A 21,825-nucleotide genomic window follows, 5' to 3' on the forward strand; every position below is an offset into this window, starting at 1 on the left:
ACTGCCTCTCTCTCAAATAAATAAATAAAATCTTTAAAAAAAAAAAAATTTCGAGAAGCACTGTCTTATGGTGCCAGCTAGAGTTGGCACAAAGCCGAAACCCAACCAATGTTTGGAGACCTGGGCCCTGAGATTTCTAGGGGATTCGCAGTTTCGCCATCACATCTTTCTTTACTCCCCCCGCCTCTGAGACCCCTTCCCTTTGGGGCCTAATGTGGCTCTTTGCTCCCTCCCATGCAGATTCAAGCCCAAGGGTGAGACAGACTCTGAGGCATTGTCCTGGGGGGATGATGATGAGGCAAAGCTGCCACCTTCCCAGCAGAGCCAAAAGCAAATGTTGGCGTTTGCTTCAGGGCTACATTATTTCTGTGGAGAAACTGGCTTTATTTCTAAGACAAAAATGCCTATGGCTTGAGCATCAGAGCCTCAAGAGGATAAGGGGTTTGTGATAGACGACATTGGAACTGTTTCTAGACTTGATTTATTGACTTGTCTGTTTCTATTCTGTCACTTATCTGATTGACAATGAAACCTGGGATTTGACTTTAAGGGATTTCTGCGTGTGTGCATGCTGCCATCAGGGCCGGGTGGGCCTGCTCTAAGCCGCTGTGCCTGGGTTAGAGGTGTTTATATGAGGGCTGTTTGCATGTGAGGAGGGCATGTGTGGAAAAGACACGGGAGAAGTGGGTGTCACTAGAGAGTTGATTATCTGTGATGTGAGATATGTCTGCCTGGATTGGGAAGCAATGCAGTGGGAGCAGCTGGATGGGAGGAGGTAGGTGGGGCTCCCGTGGTACACAGAAGAGGGGATTGTTACAAACACATCTGTAACAGAATGTTACAGGAACAGCCCCATCTCTCGCCCTCCCTAGCTTTTCCTCTTGGGATATTTCCCAGTTAGGAGTCCTTGGGGGAAGGGAGGGGAGGAACCGGAGGCGTCCGAGGGCTGGGAACCCAGGGGTGTGAGGCGCCGCGTGTGAGCTGCGATCTGGAGAAGGGGAACAGATGGAGACAGGTGCGCCCCCACAGGGGCACGTGTGGGGACACGTGGAGGATTCACCTTCAAGTGCAGGATTCGCATCGTCTGCCTTGGGGTCGCCCACTTACTTCTCGTACGTCCACACCAGCTGGAAACCCGCACTCCCTCTTCTCTTCCCTGCCTGGGAGAGGTAGACCCCGATAGGGAGCGGAACCCCGCCCCTCCCTTGTTACTGACGAGCCCCGCCCCCTCCCGCCGCCCGGCGGAGCTCCGCCCCCACCCCGCCCCCCGCCCGGCCACAGAGCTCCCCTCGCTCAGTCTGGCTGGACCCATGTTACTGAGCGGAGCTCCTCCAGCGGGCTCCGGCCCGGGGCAGCGGGCGCAGGGGAGCGCGGGGAGCGGCTCGGGGGGGTCGCGCCGGGGCGCCGGGGGAGCGGGAGCCGGCCCTGGAGGGGGCGGCAGTGGCGGAGTGGCCAAGTGGCTCCGGGAGCACCTGGGCTTCCGCGGGGGGGGGCGGCGGCGGAGGTGGGGGCAAGCCGGCGCCCCCGGAGCCGGACTACCGTCCCCCAGCACCGTCCCCGGCCGCGCCCCCTGCGCCACCCCCGGACATCCTGGCCGCCTATCGGCTGCAGAGAGAGCGCGACTTCGAAGACCCTTACTCTGGGGGGCCGTCCAGCTCCGCTGCTGCCCCAGCCACCCCCGCCGTCCCCGGCCCCACGCCGCCCCCGCGCCACGGCTCGCCACCCCACCGCCTTATTCGGGTTGAGACCCCTGGTCCCCCAGCGCCTCCTCCCGAGGAGCGGATCTCTGGACCCCCAGCTAGCAGCGACAGGGTGAGTGCTGCTCCGGGCGTGGGTGGCCGGGAGGAGAGGTGGTAGGAGGTCTGGGGCTTTCAAGAGGGACAAAGGTGGCCTGGCCCGGGGCCGGGCCTGGGCCCCTTAATGTCACGGTTCCTGGCGGACAAGATCTTAATCCTTGACCCGGGGGCTCGGAGGCTTCATCCACCTTTGTTCAAATTCTCGACAGACTAATCTGGGACGTGTGCCTCAAACTCTGCTTCTGTCCCTGTTATCGCCCCAGGACTAGTGACCCTCTTCTTCAGGGGCTCTGCCCTCCTCATGTCAGCCCTCCTCCTCCTCCCAGGGCCTAATCAGCGAGCTTTTTTCTAACGGTATTTGAGCACCCCCCACCCCAAGCCAGTTTATGGCTTTTCTGCCCTCCGGGAGCAGTGGCTCCCTGCCCTTTGATCTCTGACCCCTCCCCCCAGGACAGAGGCAGCACAAAGCTCCATTCCTCCTCCTCGGGGGGAGCCCAAGCATCCTTGCAGTTGCTGGAGCCCCAGGAAGGAGGTGAGGGCTGAGGTTTCTCCCTGTGGATACAGCAAGAGCTGGCCTTTGCCTTACCCAGTGGTACTGGAGCCTGGTGGACTGTTGTTCTCAGGAAGCCAGAACAAGCAGTAGGTAGTTCTTCACCAAGGATTACTGACCACTGAGGTCCAGGCAGGCTCACTCCTGCACTATTTCCCTTGGTGTAAGGGGGCAGTCAGTGCTTCGGACCTGTTGCCCAGAAGGGGCTGAGCAGCTGAGCCCACTTGTCTCCTCCTGGCCTCCTCTTTCCCGGGTCCATTCTGAGGGAGGCTAGAGCCTTTGGGGGACGTGCAGGCATGGGATGAAGGGAGAGCTGGGCCTCAGAGGCCACTGGTGGAGAACCAGCCCTTGCCCAGCTCCATTTAAGTCTTATCCCTCCTTGATAGCTGAAAGCCATCAAGGTCTCTCTGGCCCTAAATTCCATGACAGTGACTCTGTGGACTGCCTTGGCTCTGTTGTCCCCTCCTCACACATCCCTGGAAGCTCAACCCTGGGGCTTAATCCCTTTCCTCAGCAGAGAACACAGTTTTATTTGGTTGGAGAGCAAAGTTGCTGTCTGAATCCATAGGATCCCCTGTTGAGGCTTTCGGTGGAGAAACTGCCCTTCTGTCCTGGATAAGAGAGATGTGTCAGGATCAGAGCAGAAGCCTCAGGAATGTGAATTATTTTCCCCCTCGTTCCTGCCACAGGACCTGACTGTCCATCCTGGGCCAGGATCCTTAGCCTGCAGAAGGAGACTGGTTTCATCACATGACCTTCAGATCTTCTCCTTCCTCATTGTCCCCCACTGTTGGGTGATGTGTTGGTGGCAGTGGCAGTGAGGCAGAGGAAGCATTAAGCCTTGTTCTTATTACTGACCAGTTAGTGTCCTCCCTGACCACTGCCCATTGGCACATAGGCCTGAGCTATCCCTGGCCTTCCTCTCTGAAGTTTTGGAATGGCCTAATAGGCTGCCCCTGAAGCCATGGGCTCCTCTAGGACAAGGATCATTGTCCTCCTCATGTCTGAATTTCCCAAGTGCCTGACATGCTTGCATAAAAAGGGGGTGAATAAAATACATCCATTGAATGGTGACTGTCCATTGCTAAGGTGACCTGAAGGTCAGAGACTCCCTTAACTACAGCTCCCTTTTGTACATTTCCCCACAGAGACCCCCCAAGGAAGGGGCTGCATCCACACAACTGAGAGATCCATGGTCTCTTCTCACTGAGGGCATCCATGCCTCAGCCTGGGTTGGCTCTGTGATCTGTGGGCTATTCAGACGTTAGGGGCCGAGAGGTGTCTGACTCCTTTGTCAGCTGCAGGGACAGGAATGAAATCCAGCAGGATCTCCCAGGAGCTACACAATCTGTGGTTTCTTTAGTGGGTGTGATGAGAAGGATCCAGGATGCCATCCAAACTGGCTCAGGGGCAGGGACATTGTCTCTGCGGGCCCCAACCTGGAGCCTCCCACCATTGAGAGAGAGGAGCTCCACTTGTTTAGGAGTACAGTTTGGGGGATCCCAGAGTCTTCCCTTAGGAAGAGTCCAAGCTAGGCACCTGAGCCCCTTATCCTAAACCCAAGTTGCTGTCCCTGAATGGTGAGCCGGCCTGTTGAGCTGGAGTTCCTGTTCTGTGAAGTGTTTTGTTCCAATCCTCTGTTCCTGTCCTCTCGACCATGCGGGTCTTCTTGGCTTTTTGCTTTGGGGTTACTTTCTGAGGTGAGATGGGGACTGCAGACCGGGATGGGCCATAGGCTGGCCCACTTTCCTTCCCTTCCTGGAGCCCAGTAGCTGGTGCCGGGTGGTTCAGAACCCCGTGAGAGGGCCTGGTTGTGAGGTTTGATGAAATGCGTGGAAATACTGCTATGATGAGAAGATGGAGGGGAAATGAGCCCTGTGGAAAGTGACTTTAGAGGGCAGGAGAGAATGGGGATTTTGACAGGGCCCTGAGAGGCCTAGGGAGCTTAGGCCCATTAGTGTTTCCCCATGCAGGGCTCTGGCTACTGGCCCTCCCTGAGACCCACTCCTGCATTTGGCAAGGGGGCAAGGGTGGCCATCTGGGCGGGCCTGGCAGTGCAGGTGTGGGAGCTGCAGGAGCTGCCCCCTGGACCAGGCGGTCAGGGCCGCACCATCTGGCCATGGGAAGAGCTCCCTCATGGTGGTGGACCCTTTCTGGCCTCCAGGCCACACTTGGGCAGAGGGGTGAGAGAATTGGGCCTTAGTTGCTTTGCTCCCTTTTCTCAGATCTGTGACAGGAAAAACTTGGTCTAATTAGGAAAGGGGGATGGGTATGGAAAAGGGGCCCTAATTGGATAAAGCTTGGAGCTGCCTGTGACCATCTGCACGGTGTGTCCTTTGCCTCCATCCTGCCAAGATGTGTGTGTGTGTGAGTGACAGAGAGACAGAGAAAGAGATGATGTGAACAATAAGACAGACACCCTGTATGCATTGAAACTAGGGCTCTTGGGATGCCTGGGTGGCTCAGTTGGTTAAGCGGCTGCCTTCGGCGCAGGTCATGATCCCAGCGTCCTGGGCTCGAGTCCCACATCGGGCTCCTTGCTCGGCAGGGAGCCTGCTTCTCCCTCTGCCTCCCTCTCTGTCTGCCTATGCTCGCTCACTCTCTCTCCCTCTGTCTCTGACAAATAAATAAATAAAATCTTAAAAAAAAAAAAAGAAACTAGGGCTCTTGTTCTTAGCTCATGGAGAGGCTTTGGGGGTTCATGAACCTCCAGAAATTATGTGCAAATATTTGGGTGCATGAGCATTTCTCTGGGAAAAGGCTAACAGCTCCCAGATGCTTAAAGGGTTTCATAGGGCCCAAAATATCAAGAACTTTAAAAAAATAAATACATGGTGTTCACATGGACTTGGATCCTCCAGGCCCAAATTTGGAAGCAAGTGAAAAGTCAGGTAGAGAGAGGAAAAGGAAGGAGACATTGATGGTGTCAGAAGGCAAACAAGACATTCCTGCTCTGGGGTCAGGAGTCTGACCTGAGGACTGCTGCCGTAAGATCGTGCCTCAGCCAGTGTTCACTGAGGAGTTCTAGAACATTAAGTGACACTAGCCCAGGCGCTGAAAGGGACTCACCTCCTAGAAGACCTGGTCCTTGCCTTTTTTGAGTTTGTTTGTTCTTGCTTTAATTTTTCTTTTTCTGACTTCCACAGAGTCTGTGGAGTTGTGATCTGTTTATCTTGCACATGTCCTCCAGTGGAGGCAGGAGGAGGAAAAAAGAAGGGTCCAGGTGAAGGGACCTTTGTGGATTGGTTAGAGCTCTTAACCCTTTGGCCAGGGCTGGCCATCTTTGCTGTCACTGGGGCTTTGCGGGGGGTGAAGGGGTACTGCCAAGGCCTGCGGCTACCGGGGGACTTTATGGTGGGCCTACCACTCTTCCCACTGCTGCCTCCTCACACTGCGGCACTCACTCTTGGGGGAAGGCATCTGCAGCTTGTTAGCTTGGCCAGTGACTCAAGGACACCTCAGTTAGCCCTGGCACGCCACCTGTTGGGAGCCAGGAACAGCTAGGGCGCTGTGGACCATGGGTGGGAGCAGCTGGCTGGGGCCTGGGGCTTGGAAGGGCAGCTGCTGCCCCCTCCAGCTCGCCCCCCACCCTGCAGAACCAGTGGGGATGCTGTGCGAGAGCAGAGTTGGGGCTCAGTCCCACCAGCACAAAGGGAGCCTGCGGGGCGTCTGGAGCTTGGGGCGCAGCTGCAGGGCTTCACAGCCCTTCGGGGTGCCACACTCACAGAGCTTCCTTTGTGGCTGTCCCTGTGAGCCCCTGGAGCACCCAGAGATCTGGTCTTTCCATCTTTCATGGTATACTTGCAGACCATTACCTAGTACCTGCCATGTGCCTGGTACTATTTTGAAACAGCTGATGTGTTATAGACCAATTGTTTCTGACAACGACCCTAGGATAAGATTCTGTCATTATCCTCAGGTTATTTAGAGGGAGACTGAAGCCCAGGAGTGTTGCGTCACATGTGCCTGATTTCACAGCTAGTAGGAGAGCTGAGGTTCACAGCCAGGCGGCCTGATGGCAGACTGGCTACCAACACCGTGCTGTGGGACCACGGCCCCTTTCGGGGAGCTGTTCACCGAGTGTGGGGAGCAGACTTAGAGAAGGAATGAAGAGTGCACCCCGTGCTGGGTTCTCCATTTTCTGAACCAAAAGGCCAGCACTTGCCACCCAGTCCTGAGGTAGCCTCAGACACACCTTACAAGGGTTGTCGACCTCCATTGTGTATCCGTGATGTTCGTGATGTTCGAATGTCTTACAAGTTTGACATTTCTTTGTAATTAGAAAAAGATGCTAACAGATTTGTTTCGTGGGAAGGAGTTTCCATGGCAGATAAAATTGGGAAGGGTGATTCCAATAAGCGGGAACAGAGGGCACAGAAAGTTAGATTTTGGGAAAGGTAAATAGTATATACCATTTCCAAAACTGACAGACTTTCGGCAGAAAAAGGATTTCACGGTTAAATACTTTGGAGAAATGCCGAGTTAAACAAAATTAGACAGCTCTCTTTGCTACACGATTTCTCAGAGCCTTTAACATGCTAAAGTGTATTTTAAATCTACAAGTGGAGGAGAGAGGATGCTACATTTCCTGAGTTGTCTGGAAAATCTGCAGCAAGGCAGTGACAGTCAGGAGACCTGGGTGCCAGTCTTGTCTCTACTGCTGCCATCTGTGTCCCCTGTCCAGCACCTAAACTCTGGGCTTTAGTGTCTGAATAGAAGAGATCAGTGGCAGGGCCAACATCTATTGAGCACTGACTGCATTCCAGCCTCTGAATTAAGGACTTTTACACTCATTGTCCTCTTTCCAATCCTATGAGGTGGGTAGTAATACCATCCCCATTCTACAGGTGAAAAACCAGAGGCTTCCAGACATTAAATGTCAACTGAAGACATGGAGGAAAGGGGCAGGGGTAGACTTTGGCAACCTTGCAGAGCCCAAATCCTGTGACATGTGCCCCCTGCTAGCTGCCCTTGGACCAGCGAGCCCCATGGGTAGGGTCAGGAGCTCCTAGTGGGGCCCAACTGCAGAATGGAAGGTCGCACCAGATGGTAGGCCTGCCAGCTATCTTAGGAGAGGCTCAGGCAGGAAGGAGAGTCAAAGCAGGACAGCTGCTCTGGGAGGGGCACTGCCCAGTTGGAACAGGCACAAGAGCTGGGTCTGGAGCCTGCTGGATGGCAGGAGGGAGGGGATCTGGTTGGCAGGAGGCGTGGGGACAAGGGGGCCTCCGGGCAGCAGCTACTTGCCTACTAATTTGGGAGTATTTCAGCCTTTCAGTAGCATTCTGCCTACCAGAGGTTTGCCTAAATATTAGCCCTGGTTTTAGGTGCCTTCCCTGCCAGTTCTTCCCTTCTGCCCTTGAACCAGAGGCTTTGATACCTGCTCAAGTGCGGTTCTCCGGACAGCCTGCTCCCACAGCTGCTACTGGTCTCACAGCTGCTCAGAGTTGGGGTGAATGGGGGATCTGAGAGTCTGTGTTGCTCCAGAAACTAGAGTCTTAGAGAGGGAGGCCTTTGGAGCATCTAGTAAATGTACACGGAGTGCCTCCCTTGTGCCAGGCCCTGTGGCGGACGTGGTATACAGCAGTGAGTACAGCAGTCAGGCAAAGGTCCCATGAACAAAATAAATCGTGATAGAGCAAAGGTGTCAGAAGCCTGAAGAGGCAGCTTCCCCCCACTGAGCAGTTTGGCCTTCTCACATGGCCTAGAAACCACGGGTGGGTGCCGGTCTTGCCAACTTTCCCAGCAGGTGTTTCTGCTTCTGCTCCTGTCTCCCAGCCCTGTGGGTGGCTCCTCTAGGTAACCCGCCCAGGGCGGGGGGCTAGGTTTTCCTGGAGCAGGGTGTGGAGTCTGGGGTGGAACAGAGGAGCCATTGAACTGCCCACAGAGCTGCCACCTGGGTGCCCATAGGCACCGTGGGTTGGCCCTAGGGAGGCCCGTGCTGGGCCAGGGAGAGGTCACAGCTCAAGTCCAGCCCAGGGCTCCAGCAGGAAGGGCACTGGCTTGGGGCGGGGGAAGAGCCAGGGAAGGGGGCTCTGCAGAGCCTGGGAGACCGGGGCTTGGGCGCAGCACTTCTCACTGAGCAGTTTCTCCAGGACTCAGTGCCCCACCCCCCCACCGGACTCATGATGCCTTTCTCTTCTGAATAAACAAAGAGAAGTGCTTCCTTTGTCCATTATTCCTGTTTTATGTGAACTAATTTAACAGATACCTACTGAGCACTTTTAGGTCCTGGGAATTTAGCAGTAAGCATGGTCCTACCCTCAGGAGGCTCAGGATCTGCAGGAAGACAGATGATGAAACAAGTATTTATTACACAGTGTAATAATAATACCCCAGCACAGAGGCATCTAACCATACCTGGGGGGAGAATGGAAAGGAATTCTGAAGAAAGAAAATCATATAATGTAGGCAGAGGGAAAGCCTCTTTGGTAAGAAACAAAGCACAGACCTTTCAGGTAACAGGGATCTGAGGTGGGTAGGGAGAAGCCGAAGAGGGAAGTGGAATCTTTAAATCCCTTTAACTCTGGACTTTTTCTTGTGGGCATTACACTGCTTAAGGATAGCTCGTCCGATAACTCGGTTCCTGTTAAATAGCTGTTACATAGGAGTGTGAGGCTGAGTGCCTACTGCAGAGCCCCCTTGGTTGGGTGGGTGGGGCTGTGAGTGCTAGTATGTCTGGGAGGAAGCAGCTTGGGGTGGGAGTGGATTTCTTTTCTCTCCTTCCTGGAAGGAGGAGGACTAGGGGTGGAGGGCTCCGAGGGGAGACAGGCAGTGATCTAGTAGAAACATTTTTATAGTACCTACTGTGAGCCAGGCGCTTGTGAGAGCTAGAGAGACAGAAACAACAAAGAACTCTAGGCTGGTGGGTGAGCTGATGGTGGGGATAGTATGACTTGAGATGGTGGTCTTCTCAGAAGCAGGTGGAGATTTGAGGGAGGTGAAGAAGATAGGGGACTTGGGTGATACAAGGTGGAACATGGTGGGAGCTGAACTGAAGGGGGAGATGGTAGGAGTCATTGGGATGTGCTTCAGAGACCCCTGGAGGGGCTCGTGGGGGGCCCAAGGAACGTGCAGGAGGAGTCCCTGTGGTAGGCAGTTTCCTTTCCCCGTCACTGCTTTGCTATGGGGTCCCAGATCCACTGACCCAGGGCAGACAATCACCCCCCAGCCTCCCTGCTTAACTGGCTCCTGCAGTTCTGATCTGGCCCAGACCCAAAGCCTACACTGAGAATGGAGGAGAGGCAGGAGTGGCCCCTCCTCATGCCACAGGCCCCAGAGCCACCTCTTGTCAATGCCTGTCAACTCAGTGCAGTGCTTCCCCTCAGGTGCTGGCAGCCCTGGGTGGGCTGGGCTCTGTCTCCGCTTAGGCCTGCCCCCTTCAAGGAGCCTGTGCCCAGCTTGGAGAAAGGCTCTATTGTCCTCTGCTGCACCCCGCCCTGAGCACCTTGGGCTCTTCCTCAGGGTGTGTGGCTTACAGTTCGCTCTGCCTTGACTGGAGCAGGGACAAGAGGTTTGGTCATGAACCACTTGTGAGGGAGAAAGGGGCAGTGTGGGATGTGGAGTGTCAAGGCTACGCCTTCCCTGTTCCTAGCCTCCAGGAACCAGGGGATTTCAACTGAGCCCAAACCCTGGCTTTCCTCAGGGCTGTCAAAGTTGGTCTCTCTCCTGGGATGGCCAAGACGCCCACTGGTGGCAGGTTGGCAGCAGCATTTTGCACAAAGGGCACAGGTTCCAACTGGGTTCCCCCGCTTAGGTGGAATGGTCTTGGCTGTATTATTCCCTACCTGCCCTAAGCCTCCATTTCCTTAAAATGAGTGTAACAATGCACACATGACGTGGTGATGAATGTTCTGAGGCTAGACCAGCAGGACTGTGCCATAAAGTGAGTATTTGGCTTTGCTTTTCTCTGTGGTCAGCAAAGTTTTCTTTGTTCAGCATCTGGGATGGAACTTGTAGGCATGGACCAAGTTAATCTCTGAGTTGCCTGCTATTCCCTACTTGTTCTGTGAACTCCTCCGACACCTTTGTAACCAGTTCTCTGAATTGATTCCCTCTGTTGAACCATCTGGTGTTGAACACCTCTGTTGTTCTGCCTGGACACAGACTGAGGCAGGCCTTAGTGCCTCAGTGCTTTGTCCTGGCCATTTATCCTAAGGGATGACCCAGAGGCAAAAAATTAACAGAAAAGATAGATCTGCCACTCTGTCGGCAGCCTAGTAGGGGAAACCTGCAGAGGAAGAGCCAGAGCTTGTCCCCATCCAAGCTCAGAGCCTGCCTCTGGATGCCTCTTCCTCTAGGTCTAAGACATTCTGCCCAGGACTCACTCCCATGGACAAAGCATCTGGGGAGATGCAGAGCTGTCTCTCAGATGTCTGAAGCCTGCTCTCCTCACTGTCTTCCCACAGTTGGCAATCCTTGAAGACTACGCAGACCCATTTGATGTTCAGGAGACTGGTGAAGGCCCAGCAGGAGCTTCAGGAGCCCCAGAGAAGGTCCCTGAAAATGACGGCTACATGGAACCCTATGAGGCCCAAAAGATGATGGCTGGTGCGTGATGGAGTCAGGGGTGGGGGATTGCTGTCTGAGACATAGGTATTGGCACAACAGGCTCTGGGACCGACAAGACTGAAGATTGATTCCATGATTCCTTACTGGTCCTTGGAGACCATGGATCCACCACGGACCACCTTGGGTCACTGGCCACTGCCTTCAAGAGCATCGGTTTGGAGGAGCCATGACTTGTGGTGCCTGAGATGTGAGGCGGTAGAGAAGGCCACACAACTAAAGGTCAGGCCGATAGAGTTAGGATAGTCAGGAGGGGCAGGATAAGTGGTGTGGGCTGGGGGTCATGGAACCCAAAAAAGAGAATCACCAGCTTTAGGGAAGGTGGTGAGCTTGAGAGGTTGTGATGTCAGAGTGAAACAGCTTTATGGCGGTTGGAACCACAGGGCTGGAGAAGGGCAAGCTGGTCAAGGAGTGCAGGCAGAGAGCAATGAGTAGGACTTGGTCCTGGGGAGCAGAGCAGAGGTCAAGAGAAGGTCCAGGGAAAGAGAACTAAGCGGGGGTGATCTGAGAGGAGGACAGGGGTGAGTTGGTCCAAGCCAAGAACCCAAGGCAGGAGGGGAGGAAGGTTTGTTCAAGGGCAGACAATTTTAGTATTGGGCATACTGAGGAGCCAGAATGAGAGAGGCCACCGGGGCAGTGAAGGGCCTTGAAGGCGGAAATGAGGCATTTGGACTTGCTGTGGAGGAGGAGGAAAACCGATATGGATTCCTGAGCAAGACAGAAACAGGACAAATACGGCATTTTAAGGTGATTACTGAGGCTTTGGTGTACAGAACAGACCAGGAGAACTGGGCATCAGAAAGATGAGTTAGCAGTTGTGGAAACTGCTGAGGCTTTAAGGGAGCAATAATTAGCACCGCTTTCTTCCCCTCCTGAGCTTGGAGATCACTGAGAAGTCAGATTAAGGAAATAGATGGATGAAGATAAGAATGTCCGCTTTATTAGTGATACAGTAGATTGGAGAACATCACTTAGCTATGTCTCCACAGTGGGCTGCTTAATAATTCACAGAATTAAACTTCCCCACTCAGGCTTGGGCAATGCAGCACAGCTATAGGCCCCGTCACAGGAGCAGGGCGAGGAGGCAGGAGGAGAAAGAGCCAGAAGGCAGAGCTGAGAAAGAGAATGGACATCCGCTGGTGATCAGATAAGCTGCTCTCCCTCCTTGGGAGTGGGGTGAGGGGGCAGAGAGCGGTCAGAAGTGTTCTCCATGGAGCTCATGGAAATTTGAGCCAGTAGAGGAGGGCTCACCCTAGCAACAATCTAGATGTGGAGAGATGAGGCTAAGAGTCCTCAGGTACTGGGGGCAAACAGGTGGGATTTAGAGCAGGAAGGAGGGCCAGGACCGAGGAGAGCAGTGTAGTGGACAGAAAGGGAGAAGGTGGGAGGGTGACTACCCTCTTTAGATCAGAGTGGTGTGTACCCCTCGGAGGCTCATGAATGCCCTGGAATTGTATGTGAGAATTTGCACATGTTCTGGAGAGTAGCTCCATAGCTTTTATTGTATTTTCAATGGGGCCAGTGATCCCAAAAAGAAAATCACAGAACAGAGTAGAAGAATTTCTTGGGAAAGTGGCAAGTTTGAAACATTCAAGTGAAAGATCTTATTGGCAACTGGAAGTGTATATGGTGCCATGAGACTGGGCAAGGAGTGAGGGCGAATAAGGCCTGGTTCTGGGGAACAGAGACCAAGAGAGGGGCCAGGGGAGGAGTCCAAACAGGTAACCAGAGAGGACAACCACGTAATTGACTTGTCAGAAGGGGACAGTTGCAAGGAGGGAGTGCTCAGCAGTAGCTGAGCAACAAAGAATTATTTTCTGATTGTCAAGTGGTATTACTTGGGATGCAAGGAAAAAACGAGCTGTGTAGTCAGGAGAAGGTGGATTAGGAGAGGACCCTGCCTCAGTTTCTGAAATGTGTAAGCCTCATTTCCCAACCCCTTGCTGGCCATCTAAAGATCTTTTTTCTGTCTTTCACTCTGGTGCTTCTTTGCCCCTGCCTCCATTGGATCCCATGCTTTTTGGAACCCCAGAGATGTTTTGAGGGCCATTGGGCCCCCAGAGCCAGTGGCATCTCCTTTGAAGGAGGCTTGGTGTGTGGCTGAGGGTGCTGACAGAGAAGCTGAGCTGGGCAGCCAGGGCCGCTCTCACACCTCCCCTCCTGCCTTGCCCTGGCAGAGATCCGGAGCTCCAAGGAGACAGCCGCTCAGGCCTTGCCTCTGTATGACACGCCCTACGAGCCAGAGGAGGAGGGGACCACCCCTGAGGGTGAGGGGGCCACCTGGCCTCGGGAGTCCCGGCTGCCAGAGGATGATGAGAGGCCCCCTGAGGAGTATGACCAGCCCTGGGAGTGGAAGAAGGAGAGGATTTCCAAAGCCTTTGCAGGTAAGCCCCTGGTGGAGCTGGTGGGTCTGCTGGGGTCTCCAAACAGCTCTCCAGGCCCAGGGCAGTGGAAGGAGTGTACCCCAGGGACGGGGGGAGGCCCTGAAGCTGGGCCCAAGGGAGGAATAGTTGCGTGCATCACAGAGATTGGTGAATTGGGCCATGTGGGTGCAGCGCTGTGTGCGGGTCAGGGAACAGGTAAGGGAGGATGGAGGGTCTCCCTGCATCACCACCTCTCAGAGCCCAAGAGGCTTAGGCCACTTCCCTCTTTTGGGAGACAGGGTGTATCTTAAAATACAGAAATTCCAAAAAAAAAGATAAAACTTGTGACATGTTAAATACTTATTACCCTTAACAAAAGAAGGCATTTAACAGCCCAGACAATGAAAATGCTGTGTGCGTAACCTTTAAAGATCCCAGCTGTGAATCAGAGAGCTGTGTCTCCCAGTAGCAGGCTAGGGGCACCTGTGCCCTGAGGGTATTTCTGAGGAGCAGGAACAGGTGGGGAGAGGGAGGCTGTGAGAAATCCCCTTGGTTGAATGAGGGTTAGGTTTCTTCTGTGTCATACACCCCCGTGCAGATCCCAGGCCTGGAGTCCAACCCAGGGAGGTTTGGGGGTGGTGGTGCTCAATGGGTGCGGCTGGAGAGGGTTTTAGCCCCTGGATTCTTGATTCAGTGAGAACATAAAAGATGTAAATGTCATTTGACTTCACCCCCACTCCTATGGCCCCTTCACCCCTCCTTGGGCAAGGGGGCTCATGCTAGAGCTGAACTCAGCTCTCTGCCCTGTCCTCCCCGCCCTGGCGGCTAGACTGGGAAACCACAGGTTTCTAATTTGTTTCCTGTAAAGCGTGCACCATTGAGGAGGGACCATTTATCTCCAGAAGTCTCCTTGGAGAATCAATACTGTTTGGATTGCTTAATGGGAAAATCTATGCTTGTCATTAGGAAACCTCGTTAGCAGTCCTGCTAACCAGTGGCATCCCTTTCTTAATTGTCGGGGCTCAAGATTGAGGGTGTGGGGCTAAATTTCAATAAAACATCTGCCCCCACATCAGAGTATTCCTGACAGCCTGGAGCTGGGCTGTCAGTCTCGCTGCCCATGACTTCCCAGACCGTGGGTAAAAGGAGGAAAGTCTGAGGCAAGTCTGAGGGTCCCAGGAGACTGTGGGAACCTGGGTGTGGTGCCGGGAGGTGAGGGCAGCTCGTTGTCCCTCCTTTCTTCCTTTCCTGCTCCTTTTGGGCCCTGGAGGCTTCTGAGGCTTCAAATGAAGGGGACCCACACAGCTGGCAGGGCAAGACTCTGCATCCTGTTTGCTATCTGTGCCCCCCACCCTTTGACTGAGCTAGCCTGGTGTGGTCATTGTGGCTCCATCCAACCCTCTGAGAGTCCTGCTCCCCCCTCAGAAGCCACTCCTGCCTTTGCTCTGACCCTCCTCCTTTCTAGGCTATCCTGTGTCCTGGCTCTGGGTTTTGGTGTCTCAACCTCTGCCTCTCTCTGTCTCTCTCTCTGTCTCTGTCCCTGTCTGTGTCTCTTCTCCCTGCTGCTGGCTCCAGTTGACATTAAGGTCATCAAAGACCTACCTTGGCCTCCGCCGGTGGGACAGCTGGACAGCAGCCCCTCCCTCCCTGACGGGGACAGGGACATCTCCGGTCCAGCCTCACCCCTCCCTGAGCCCAGCCTGGAGGACGGCAGCGGTGGGTCCTGTGGGAACTTCTGGCCAGGGTGACATGTTCTCTCGTGCCTCAGGCCCTGTGGGCTTGGGTTGGAGGAGCTGGAATGGGGCAAGGTTTGGAGAACCCAGGAAGAATTCCCTTCATCCTGGAGGAAGAGAGAAGGGACAAAGCACACATTCCTCCTTCCTCCGAAACGTGTGGGGAAGGTGTCTCCTAAAGGAGTCCCTTTCCAAATATCTTTCCCACCATGCCACAAAAATCTACTATTTTAGATTCACTTCTTTGCATAGGATTTTGCCTGACCCCACCCTTTGACAGTGTAAATAACTCTTGAGGCAGGGATGATGCTAGCACAGGAAATGTCTGAGTCCTTCCAGTAAGTGAAGGGTCTGATCCTTGCATCTGGTAACTGAGAGATAATAAGATCCTGAAAATGCTACAAGGAGAGAAAAAACCCAAATGAGAAGAAAGGAAGCATTGAGCACTTCCATCTCCATTCAGTTTTGTACAGAATGGGCAGCCAAGGGTTTGTGAACACCTGTTTGTACATTTGTGCCTGAGTGTGAGGGGTATTTTGTAAATATAGGATGAAAGAGGGTCTCTGTCACCTGTCCATGTGTGCCTGTGCCCATTGGCTCACTGGCTTCCTCCCTCCAGGGGGCTGGTTCAGTGGGGCAGAGCCACCCCAGCTGGGTTTCTCTGGTGGGGGCAGGGAGCCTGTGGGCAGCAGCCCTGGGGGCGGGGGGAGGGGCGGGCTGGCTGGCGGCTTCAGGCAGGATTAGCCTGTCAGGATGGCACCAAGGGGAATCGGATAATTGTTCTCAAATCGATAAGTCATTTCTACAGAATGGCTTGGCAGGGTGATATGGAGAACGGTAATGAACTCTGAGGAGGAGAAAGAAACAATATTATCAGCGCTGAAGCCACCCCGAGGGGTAATGGAATAGGGGAAGGCAGGCAGCTGCTCCAGAAGGAGAAGTTGAAGTGGTTTCTCATGTTGCTTCTCTCTCCTCTCCTCCCACAGCATGGGGACTGGTAGGGACAGTGTGGTATAGGAGGGCTGAGCCCCACCCCCAAAAGGAGAGTGGACCCACGATTCTGTCCCCAGAGCCAGTCAAGCCCAGGAGCATGTCCCACCCTTCTAGAACATTCCTTTGACCCTTTTTGGCAGAAAATGGGGGGAGCACTGGTTATTCTATAGAGCTCTGTCTCTAAGGGTCCTTGGAGTCTATGACTGGTATATTCCCCACAGCCCAGTTTGAAGGATCTGAGAAGAGCTGCCTATCACCTGGCCGGGAGGAGAAGGGGCGGCTACCTCCCCGACTCTCTGCAGGGAACCCCAAGTCAGCAAAGCCCCTAAGCGTGGAGCCCAGCAGCCCCCTTGGGGAGTGGACAGACCCAGCACTGCCTCTGGAAAACCAGGTGTGAGTGTCTGTGTCCAGCTGGGGACTCTCTCCCCTCCCTTCCCCTCCTGCCACTGGCTTGCCTGCAGGGGACACCCAGAATGGGTGGGCCAGGACGGCGAGGGACCCAGCAGAGATGCCCCCCTTCCTCTCTCTTGTCCTCAGCTGGTACCACGGGGCCATCAGTCGAACAGATGCCGAGAACCTGCTCCGACTGTGCAAAGAGGCCAGCTACCTGGTGCGCAACAGTGAGACCAGCAAGAATGATTTCTCCCTGTCCCTCAAGTGAGTAGGGGTGGGCCAACTAGCAGTGTTAGGCAGGATTAGCTCATCAGCATGGCACCAAGGAGAATCCATGGGAAGACAACCAGCAGGACAGGAGGACCAGCATTCTCCCCATACCCAACCAAGCTGGGGAGAACTCCGTCCCCATGAACATTTGCTGACCCTGGGCCAGGCCCTGGGGATCTGGAGCAGTCTGAGGCTCAGCCCCTGATCTCAAGGAGCTCAGAGTCCATTAGAGGAAACAGTCAAGCCTGTCCGATGGGAGGGGAGGGTCCTGCCACCCCCTCCCCTGTCACTTACTAGCTGTGTGGCCTGGAGTCCCCTTAACCTCTCTGGGCCTCAGCTTTCTTACTTATAAAATGGAAGAATAATAATATCTACCTTAAGGGAAGGATCAAATGAAGTAATATATGGGAGGCACTTAACATGGTGCTAAATGCTAAATAAATTATCACCATCATCTTTATTAATAGAAGTCCAAATGTTCTTAAAGCGCAGGCAAGGAGAGAGAAACTTTGCTCTAGAGAGGCTAGGTCCTGGGAGGAGGGTGGAACAGCGGACACAAAGCTGTTGTTCACTGTGAAGAAGTGGGCAGGCGGTCTGGGTACTAGTGGCTGATAACTGAATCTTAAAGGATCCAGGAGGAGGAGGGGGTGGCAGGACCCTCCCCTCCCATCAGCCTTCCTTCCCAGGAACTGATAGATCAGCATTGGCCTCCTAGGCCATCCTGGTAGAATGGCCAGCCCTCCCCTTCGTCCCCAGGAGTTCTGCCTGGTAGATCCTACACTCCACACGACAGCCTGTCAGATGGTGTGTCCATTCACATCCCCCCAACACTGCTGGGACATCTGTACCACCTCCTACCACACTTTCTGGGGGCATTAGATTACAGGTATACCCCCACTTCAAACAAATGCAATATACAGAAAAGTTGGGACTATTAAACAGATACATTTGAGGATAATTATTCAACTTCAACTAAAAGATAATGGGAACATGCCAGTCTATATTCAAATAACTTGAATTTTATTCTTGGGCTTAATAAAACTAGCTATGTGACCCTAGGCAAATCATGAAACCTGTCTGGGTCTTGGTTTCTTCCTTTGCAAAATGCATTAATGGGTACCACTTAGGTTTCTTGCCACTCTCATACCCTGAAAATTATCATAAAATCAAAGGAGCATTTAGGAAAAGCTAATCTGTCAAAAATCTGATATAACACCAGGAATGTGTATTGCTTTAATAGATTAGAGTCACAGAGCATCTCCTGTGTGCTGAGCAGTGTATATACCCTCTCCAAACCACCAACCTATAAGATGAATCTCTCTTTTATAGACAGAAGTAAATACAAAGAGCTATGTGAGTTGGTTGAGGCCACAGGTAATGAAGTGCCAAAAGCAGGATTTGCACCCAGCTCAGTTCAGCCTGACTACAAGAACCGCAGTTTTCCATCGCATAGCTCCACCCGACATCAAATCTGGAACAGTCCAAGGCTGGGTTAGACAGCAAGGGTCTGGCTCCCTGAACAGAGTGGGCCAGGGCTCAGCCCTAGCCTGGGGAGTACAAGGGGGAGGCAGGCCTGGATGCTGCTTCAGCCCAGCCTCATCTGGCCCCACCAGCATCCGTCTGCCAGAGCCTCGTTTGCATATAAATGGCTTCTCTGAAATACAATTATGGTTTCTCTGCTCTCTGTAATAGAAGGGCTTTCACTGGTAATTAAACAGCTTCCTCCGAAATCCATGTCAGCTCTGGCCCTGCGGCCCAGCTAGTCCCATCCAGGCTCCTGAGGGTTGGGCAAGGACTCTGCTTGGGACTTTATCCCAGGAGGTCAGTTCTCCAGATGGAGGCTTATTGCCACTTATTGCCCTTTTTGGCCAGAGCTGTTCCTCAAGGAGAAGATGCAATGCAGTTTTTGGGAGAGGTGATTATCCCAAGTGGACTGTGGGTAGAGGCTTGTCCCCAAACTGTGAGAGGGTGAGGGAAAGCAAGGCCCAAGCTAGTACCCACAGCTTTGGGCCTGGGCCATGGCATAGGGCAGACAGGGGAGAGGATCTACTCACTGCCTCCCCCTCTCTGCACTGCCCCCCAGGGACTGTACAGTTTCCCCAGGCCTATGTGGTCACCATCAGCCTCAGTCATTCTCTCAGGCCTACAGAAGAGGGATGCCTGTGTCCCCCACCCCCCGCCCCATACACCCAGCCTGGGGCTCCCAGCAGGCTTTAGGGTACTGTATCCTAGGAGAAGGAATTGGGAGGGTTTTTCCTGTCATCCCTTTCCTCTCTTCAGTCATCCACTCTCCATCTTCCCTTGTGGGCCCAGTGAAATGGGTCCAGTCAGAGCCCTCTTTGTACCCAGGCAGGGGAAGGAAATGAAGTTTGCCAGCCTTACCTCATATGAGGGTCCCCCTCACCAGTCCTACTTCCCTTACTAGCTTCTGAGCCCTGCACTTGTCCCCAGGTAGGCTCTGGCTGGGAAACAAGTACTCAGGCTTTGGAGCTCCCCTAAGGATTGCTTCCTCCTTGCCTGTGGGCCAGGCCTGTGGTAGCTTGGGCAGACGCAGTTCTTGCTTGGGCCCCACCCCACCCCCATGCTTTCTCTCTAAGACAGAGGGTGTCCGGGTAGCTGGGAGCTGGCCAGAGCTCTGAGCAGCAGGGTCCTTGTCTTGGGGACAGGGCCAGGCACTAATGTGGATTTCCTGGATTGTGTCAAGGAGATGGGAGAGGCAGTGGAGCGTTTTCTCTCTGAGGGAGGGAGTTACAGCCTCACCGATGATGTCATCCCAGGCTGAAGGGATAAAGGGGGGGGGGGGGCTTGGCCCAAGGCCCAGTTAGCAGGAGGGTAAAGGGATATCCCTAGGACAAGGCAGTTGAGACTTCCAGATTTGGAAAGGATTTCCAGAGTCCCTAGCTCACACCCTCCCCTGGTTTCTGCAAGAGAGAGCCTCAACCAAGATTCACTTGGTTGTCAACAATGCCCTGCCAAGGATGTGTGTGTCTCCACATGAGTCACTAGGAGCCCCACCCCCACCCCCTCCACAGCTCAGAGATGGGGAGGGCAGACCAGCCTTGGCCATACAGACTGGAGGACACCGGTGCCTGGGTCCCAGGGTTTGGGGCAGGGAGAGTGGTCGCTCATTTCCACCTGCACACGCCCTATACACTCACTACACACATTCTTGGCACACCCAGTGCCCTTACCACAAAACCAATGCCTACTGTTACCCAGTCACAAAATCCTCTCTGCCTCCTCCCTATTTTCTGGAGTGGCCTCCACCTTCCCTAGTCACCTCCACACACAGCTGGCCGGACACAGCATTTGCTGCAGGGGTAAGGGTTGGGGAGGGAAGGGGGACCGGAGAGGGTCCCTACTCACCAGGGTCTCCTCTCCTCTTCCCAGGAGCAGTCAGGGCTTCATGCACATGAAGCTGTCCCGGACCAAGGAACACAAGTACGTGCTGGGCCAGAACAGCCCACCCTTCAGCAGCGTCCCTGAAATCGTGCATCACTACGCCAGCCGCAAGCTGCCCATTAAGGGGGCCGAGCACATGTCCCTGCTCTACCCTGTGGCCATTCGGACTCTGTAGATGGGAGGCCTGGGCACTGTGACAAATCTGGACCCAGCCCTGTGCCCACCCCCCTGCTGAGGGCTGTGGCTCTTCCCAGGGACATGTTCTGTCAAACCTTTCTTCCCCTCTTCCCAAGATCAAGTGGAAGCTGGAGATTCCTTAATTTATTCTAAACGGGAAGGCCTAATGGGGCCTTGGAGTAAAAGGCTGTCTGGAGCTGAGGACAGAGGAATCTCTGGGGAGAGAGGATAGCCCCTGGAGGAAGGGGGCGTCAGAGCCCCTGGTCGCCAGAGGAGTTTAAGATCCGCAGCCCCCCGCCTTTTCCGCCCCTAGGGCACAGGGGGAGACCCCATTCCTCACCGTCTCCTTCCCCCTGGGTCAGTGTGGGGTGGGGCAGGACGCGGGCCTTTGGGGCGCCCTGGCCATCTTTCTGCCTCCACCCCTAAACCACAGGCGGGCTCCGTCCAGAGTCCGGTGCGGGGCTTGGGGAAGCCAGAAACCACCACCATCCCCGCCCCACCAAGGATGGAGCGGGCCTTGGGGGTTGGGAGACGAGGGGAAGGGCTCGGGCCGGAGGGAACTTGCGCAGTCCCCGGGCCGCCCCGGCTCCCGGCCAGATGCAATAAATAAACCCAGTCCTGCCAGGCACAGCCGCGTCCGCGCCTCCAGCGCCGCCCCCCGGTCTGTCGAGGGAGGGAGCTGCGAAGCGAGAGCAGATTCTGTTTATAAATCAGCTTGGGAGCAGACACAGGCCGGCTGTGAAAAGCACTTTCGAAGCATCAAGTTCCTTCCCTTGACGAGATGTCAAAACATCCCCCGCCGCCCCCGCCGCGGCCGGGGGCACCGGGAGCCGGCCGGCCGGCCGCTCAGCGCCCCCTCCCCGCCACGCCGACTTGCGCGGCTCCCCAAGAGCGCGTCCAATTTCCTGCCAACAGCCATTCGTCTGGGAGGAGGGGAGCCGCGGAGAGACAAAGAGGCAGCGCGCCAGGCGAGGGGGAGCGGGCGGCCCTGCCACGCGGAAGCCGCGCACCCGCGGAGGCGGGAAAGCTGGCGCGGCCGACTGCGCTTTCTTTCCAGAGGAAGCGGGGCCTGCCGCGCCTCCCCCATTCGCCGACCCGGAGTCCTGGCCCCCGGAAACTTGCAGCCTGCAGGTCTGGGCCTGATCTACGTTCGGGCTGAGGCCTCCGGCTGGCTGCTGAGCCTGGCGGGGCGGTCCGCGCGTGCCCCCTGCTGGCCGTGCCTCTAACCGCGAGTCGCGGGCGCCCGGCCACGGAGACGCCCCGGCCCGCGCCCACACCTGGACCGGCCAAAGCCTGTGGGCCATGCTCCCGGGATTACCCACCGGGTCGCCGGTCGGAACCGCTGGCGACCCGCCCCAGGCCCGCCCTCCTGCTCCCACGCGGCTCCCCGTGGGGCTGAACAAACATCCGCTTCCCTGGGACCTGCAACATCCGAATGTAGTGTCCAACGTGGGATTTCGGATTTTCTATTTTATCGAAATATTTTATCGAAATCGAGGATATGCGATCTCACAAATAGAATTCTGTGAGGACAATCGAAAGTCTCACTTGAAATTGGGCCCTGTTTTAGAAATTCCCTCAGA

General features: G+C 54.9%; 1 protein-coding gene across 1 annotated transcript; it reads left to right on the forward strand.

Annotated features, from left to right (window-relative positions):
- Nucleotides 1-1,310: 1,310 nt before the first annotated feature.
- Nucleotides 1,311-20,870, forward strand: SHF (Src homology 2 domain containing F). The gene is given in 8 exon segments (XM_032856603.1): nt 1,311-1,484; nt 1,486-1,812; nt 10,752-10,893; nt 13,089-13,295; nt 14,850-14,990; nt 16,222-16,393; nt 16,538-16,657; nt 20,054-20,870. Coding segments are annotated over 8 exon segments (1,470 nt in total). The 3' UTR covers nt 20,241-20,870.
- The last annotated feature ends 955 nt before the right edge of the window (nt 20,871-21,825 follow it).

Source organism: Lontra canadensis, unplaced genomic scaffold (genome assembly GCF_010015895.1).
Source record: "Lontra canadensis isolate GAN:19392208 unplaced genomic scaffold, GSC_riverotter_1.0 scaffold12, whole genome shotgun sequence".
Taxonomy (NCBI): domain Eukaryota; kingdom Metazoa; phylum Chordata; class Mammalia; order Carnivora; family Mustelidae; genus Lontra; species Lontra canadensis.